The 6,267-nt window shown below is 47.7% G+C and overlaps 1 protein-coding gene across 3 annotated transcripts in view; it reads right to left on the bottom strand.

Moving 5' to 3' along the window:
• Positions 1 to 279: 279 nt before the first annotated feature.
• The window catches only part of RFT1 (RFT1 glycolipid translocator homolog), a 44,666-nt gene continuing 38,678 nt past the window's right edge, over positions 280 to 6,267 (bottom strand). For all 3 annotated transcript variants that reach the window (XM_007984570.3, XM_038003790.2, XM_038003791.2), the window contains 2 exons: positions 1,013 to 1,262; positions 280 to 692 (listed from right to left, as the gene is read on the bottom strand). In XM_007984570.3, coding sequence (XP_007982761.1) covers positions 525 to 692; positions 1,013 to 1,262 — 418 coding nt within the window. In that variant the 3' untranslated portion in view covers positions 280 to 524. The remainder of the gene's footprint in view (positions 693 to 1,012; positions 1,263 to 6,267) is intronic.

The following is a 6,267-nucleotide window of genomic DNA, read 5'->3' as shown; positions in this document are numbered from 1 at the left end:
GAGTAGCATTTTTCCTTCTCTAAAAACTCAGACCACAGTGTTGACACAGAGAAAGCCACAACTTCAGGGTCACACTCTGTTTTCACGTGGTGAATGAAAGAGAGAGGTCTCGCTCTCTCTTTAACAGAAGAAGTTCAAAATTCCTCTGAAGGGTAAAATCGTTGCATCTCTTTTTCTGGGCCAGATAATTATTAACAATTAAGACATAGTTTGTTGGAGTATGTAGCTCCAAAGGCCAATCACACTCAAAAGGAATGAGTACATTGGTAAAAGAGAAAATAAAATGATGAAAAAACTCTATTATTTTTAAAGGGCTTTTTGGTCTTCACTTAAAAATGAAACTCCTCCACATTTCAGACTTTGAATGGTCACAGGTGTCTCATGCTCTCTCTGGTGCCTCACCTCCGGGCTTGCTGTCACTCCGCTGCAGAGCCCTTGGGGGGCTCTTACACAGAATATGTGTTGCACCCACAGAACCGCCCATAGCTGGTCCAGGTGCCTCAGGTGTCCAGGCTTCCCTGAAGTCACGTCATTTTGTCAGTGCGTCTGGGCACACCTAACTGAGTCCTGAGGAAATGGATCAGCTTGGTCTCCGTGAGGAAGGCTGTCCCGAGAGTTGCTCCCAGACAGAAGGCCCCCACAGCAATGTGTGCCAGTCTGGCTGGCCAGCCCTGCTCACAGCAGAGGAACACCTGGGAAAGAAACAATTGTCAGTGCCCGTTCCTCAGTCTATACCTCCTTCCTCTGGGACCAGCCAGGGAAGGCCGCTGTGGTTCCAGCTTCTAAGTCAGATAAAAGGTATAACAGCCATACTGCGGGTCCATTCTCTCCCTAATGGCAACATTCTCTTGTCACATCTATCAGAAGATGCTGCCCTAGAGGCCTGGGGAAGGGACAGGAGGGGGCAAATCCTTGTCTAGTTGGTTCAGGCAGGGCAGGAAGGGGAGGCCTAGCGGGAGGGACAGCGGGGCAGCTGCAGGAGCATATGGCATGATGGCTCAGGGAGTCTCACCTCTGAAACAGCAGTAACCCCACCGCCGAGGGCAAATGCCCCGAGCAGGACCGGTGACAGGTGCAGGCCAGCCAGAGGTCTGTGGGGGCTCCTTCGGTAGTAGCGGTGGATGAAGCAAAGGCTCTGTGTGATCCGAATGCCCATGTTAAAGCAGTTGGCCAAGATGAAGCCCACGCTGCCACACCAACGGGTCAAGAGATAGGATAACACCAGGAATGAGGAGGACAGGGCCAGCATCACAAAATTGTACCTGGGGAGGAGACAGGCAAAGCAGGGCAGTGGGGACCTCGCCCCGGACAAGGCTGCTCCCAAAACAGCGGCCATGAACATCACCTCACAGAAAGAACCTGTGTTCCCAGAATCCAGGTTTTCATAACATTGAATGCTACATGGAGACCATGGGAATGTCCCTGTCCCCTTACCCTGAACAGAAGGGTAAGAAACAACATGAGATGTATGTTTTTTGAAGATTAATTGGTTAGTTAAGTGACACTTTGTGATCAAAACATAAAAACCCTGTTCAGCTCAAGTCCTCAATGTGAGATACAAGAATGTGACCAGGGTAATGATTAGATATTGGATGCTAACTCTGTGACAGGCCCTGTGAGGAGTGCTGGGGACACACTGGTGAACAAACACACATGGGCCTTGCCCTGCAGAGCTTGGATATATTTCACAGACAAGGGAAGCAGCACAGAGAGGCTGAGTAATCTGCCTCACGAGTGAGGTAACACTCAGCTGGACTTCTGACCCCTAAGCTTCAGTACCTCACACCACTGCCCTTGGGAGATGCAGCTCCCAGTAACCTTGAGCAGTAGACACCATTCAAAGCAAATGACTGGCCTCCAAAATGAAATGGGAACTGAACCAAAGCCTGGATCACCTTTGCTGTTTTCCAGACTCTTACATATCCTCACTCCCACTCCCTGTATCTCTAGAGCTCTTTGATCCTGGCGCTTTTTACACTTCTTGCACTTCTCTGATTTCAAAGCGGCACATCACTTAGTTATCTTCAGTTCTCCAAAAAGAAAACAGATTCTCAGCAAACACAAAATAGCTGCCATAGTCCTCCAAAAGGCTTGTAAAGCCAAGAACAAAATCCCCCAGCCTCTGGTTTCTGCCTAGCACCAAGCAGGCACTCTAAGTATATAGCCATTGAGGGAACCAAACTTTTGACATCCTCAAGCCATGTCTGCTGGGCTAGAAAACCTCAGAGGCTACCACCCAGGTTCTACACATGAGGGGTGGTAAGAAAGCGTAATCCAGCCGGGCGCGGTGGCTCACGCCTGTAATCCCAGCACTTTGGGAGGCCGAGGCAGGCGGATCACGAGGTCAGGAGATCGAGACCATCCTGGCTAACATGGTGAAACCCTGTCTCTACTAAAAATACAAAAAATTAGCTAGGCGTGGTGGCGGGCACCTGTAGTCCCAGCTACTCAGGAGGCTGAGGCAGGAGAATGGCGTGAACCCGGGAGGTGGAGCTTGCAGTGAGCCGAGATCGCGCCACTGCACTCCAGCCTGGGCAACAGAGTGAGACTCTGTCTCAAAAAACAAAAAACAAAAAAAAAAAGAAAGAAAAAAAGAAAGCGTAATCCCAGTGCTTTGGGAGGCTGAGGTGGTGGGAGGATTGCTTGAGGCCAGGAGTTCGAGATCAGCCTGGACAACATAGCTAGTAGACCCGTCTCTACGGAAACCAGTAAAAATTACCCAGGGATGGTGGCACACACCTGCAGTCCTAGCTACTCGGGAGGCTGAAGTGGGAGGATCGCTTGAGCCTAAGAGTTTCAGATCAGCCTGGGCAACGTCATGAGACCCTGTCTCTACAAAAAATTTAAAAAACTAGCCGTGATACACACCTGTTGTCCCAGCTACTTGGGAGGCTGAGAGAGGAGGAAGGCTTGAGCCCAGGAGTTCAAGGCTCTGGTGAGCTATGATCATGCCACTGCACTCCAGCCTGGACAACAGAGCAACACCCTGTCTCAAAATATAATGATGACTTAAAAATGCATATGGCTGGCCTTCACCACCAGAGTTCCTGATTCTGCAGGTGTGGAAGGAGGCCCTAGAACTTGGCCAGTACCCTAGAACTATGCTTGTAATCCCAGCACATGGGGAGGTTGAGGCAGGAGAATTGCTTGAGGCCAAGAGTTTGAGATCAGCCTGGACAACATGGTGAGACCATGTCTCTACCAAAAAGAAAACGGAAGGCAAGCCACTGCATCCCCCGAATGCCCAGGTATAGGTCCTTGGCTGATTCAGGCCAAGGTGCTGTGTGCTGTGGAGATACACTTTATCAAAGTGGGTGGTAAAAATACTACATACACACACACACTCACACACACTCACACACACACTACCATACTCCAACAGGAGAGATGTGCTTTCATCCGGAGTTCCAGAGAGGGAGTTTATTTGCTTTTCAGTCCAGAGAGAGTCTCTTTTAATGGAGTACAAGAGCCTGTACCTCACAGGGGAAGTTTTTTCACTACTAATCAGTAATCAGAAAGGTCAACTTCAGAACAAGCCACTCAAATGGGACCCATCATAGACCAGTACTTTGACCTCTTTTCCACAAAGCAGCAGAGATATGTAACCCGTTTTTCAGAAACTATCTCAGAACAGTCTACTATATCAATCCTTGGAGTTTAAGTCATAGATTCACAAACTTTTAGCTATCCTTCCCCAACTCCCAGTAAAATAACAATAATGAATAAAACCAATAGTTAATTCATGCTAATTTAAGCAGAGACGCATTCAACAGCACAGCCTCTTTGGCATGGCCATCTGAGAGGAGCTGATGATGGGGTCCATTGTCTGCCACTACAAGAGGGCTCTGCAGCTGCTGAACTTTCCAGAATTCACAAATCTATAGCCTTAAAGGCATAATCCACTTCAGGAAAAAATGAGAATTTAAAAAACGCAATTAAAATACACTTTTTTGGCTGGACGCAGTGGCTCATGCCTGTAATCCTAGCACTTTGGGAGGCCAAGGCGGGTAGATCACGAGGTCAAGAGATCGAGACCAGCCTGGCCAACATGGTGAAACCCTGTCTCTACGAAAAATACAAAAATTAGCTGGGCGTGGTGGTGCGCACCTGTAGTCCCAGCTACTCAGGAGGCAGAGGCAGGAGAATCGCTTGAACCCGTGATGCGGGGGTTGCAGTGAGCCGAGATCACGCCACTGTACTCCAGCCTGGAGACAGAGCGAGACTCCATCTTAAAAAAAAAAAAAATCAATTTTTAAAATCAAAGCAAAATTATTAATCAGTGACAATATGACTGTCCTGTAAGGTTTGGTTAGCATAAACAGTAAATTATTTATGAATGCTTATTTCTCCATGGTCCCAAGAAAATACTGGACTTAAAATCAAGCTTATTAAAAGATGGATTGGCTGGGCACAGTGGCTCATGCCTGTAATCCCAGCATTTGGGAGGCTAAGGCGGGCAGATCGCTTGAGCCCAGAAGTTGGAGACCAGCCTGGGCAACATGGCGGCAAGAGACTCCGTCTCTACAAAAAATACAAAAATTAGGTGGGCATGGTAGTACACACCTGTAGTCTCAGCTACTCAGGAGGCTGAAGTGGAAGGATCGATTAAGCCTAAGAGGTCAGGCTATAGTAAGCTATGATTGTACCACTGCACTTCAGCCTGGGTGACAGAGTGAGACCCTGTCTCAAAAAAAGTAAAAAAAAAAAAGGATGGATGGTTGAGGATATCAACTCTAGCACCACCTGAAGCAGCTCCCAGCAGGTGCTGGTTGAATACATCAAGGCACAGCCATATAATGGAGCCTTCACAGCCATGAAAAGGATGGCACTGATGTCTTATGTGCTAAAGTGAGAAGATCATACCCATCCTTCATTTGACAGTTATGGAGTCCACTTTGGCACTCAAAGCTCAAAGGCCAACAAATCAGACAAAAGAGCTGTCAATCAGCGGGGCGCGGTGGCTCAAGCCTGTAATCCCAGCACTTTGGGAGGCCGAGACGGGCAGATCACGAGGTCAGGAGATCGAGACCATTCTGGCTAACACGGTGAAACCCCGTCTCTACTAAAAAAAAATACAAAAAACTAGCCGGGCGAGGTGGCGGGCGCCTGTAGTCCCAGCTACTCAGGAGGCTGAGGCAGGAGAATGGCGTGAACCCGGGAGGCAGAGCTTGCAGTGAGCTGAGATCCGGCCACTGCACTCCAGCCTGGGCGACAGAGCCAGACTCCGTCTCAAAAAAAAAAAAAAAAAAAAAAAAAAGAGCTGTCAATCTTGGGCCTTTACACAACTGATCTCTCTCTGCCTAGAAGGCTCTGCCCCCATCTTAGACCACCTTCTTGGTCATCCTAAATGCTGCTGTGCTATAGGGGCCTGCCCAGCATACCCGATCTAAAGGGTGCCTACCACTCACTATATACCCGTTTTTCATTCTCAGCACATCACATTTTCTTGTTAATTTACTTGTTTGCTATCTGCCTCCTCACCATCAGCTCCAGGAGAGCAGAAATCCCATGTCTTATTCATTGCTGTATTCCTAGAGCTTAAAACAATGCCTGTTAGAGAGTAGATGCTCAAACCTATTTGTGAAATGAAAGAAAATTAGACAGCCTTAACAAAACAACAAAAATTATTCTATAAGGCATAATGAAAAATCCATTAGTCAGATTCTATATATATTATAAGATTATTTAAAAAAACCAACCAGGCCAGGCACGTTGGCTCATGCTTATAATCCCAGCACTTTGGGAGGCCGAGATGGGCAGATCACCTGAGGTCAGTTCGAGACCAGGCTGGCCAACATGGTGAAACCCTGTCTCTACTAAAAACAAAAAGAAAATTAGCTGGGCATGGTTGCGCACCTGTAATCCCAGCTAGTCGGGAGGCTGAATCAAGAGAATCACTTGAACCTGGGAGGCGGAGGTTGCAGTGAGCCGAGATTACGCCATTGCACACCAGCCTGGGCCACACAGCAAGACTCTGTCTCAAAAAAAAAAAAAGTAACCTGCAATTCAAAGGATGTTTTAATATTTCATATACAACCAAATGCTCTATTTTTTTTTTTTTTTTTTTTTTTTGAGACAGAATCTCTCTGTGGCCTAGGCTGGAGTACAATGGCGTGATCTCCACTCACTGCAACCTCCGCTTCCCAGGTTCAAGTGATTCTTGTGCTTCAGCTTCCCGAGTAGCTGGGATTACAGGTGCGCACCACTACGCCCGGCTAATTTTTGTATTTTTAGTAGAGACGGGGTTTCACCATGTTGGCCAGGCTG

This window comes from Chlorocebus sabaeus, chromosome 22, assembly GCF_047675955.1.
Source record: "Chlorocebus sabaeus isolate Y175 chromosome 22, mChlSab1.0.hap1, whole genome shotgun sequence".
Taxonomy (NCBI): domain Eukaryota; kingdom Metazoa; phylum Chordata; class Mammalia; order Primates; family Cercopithecidae; genus Chlorocebus; species Chlorocebus sabaeus.
This window is presented reverse-complemented; position numbering and strand designations above follow the sequence as displayed.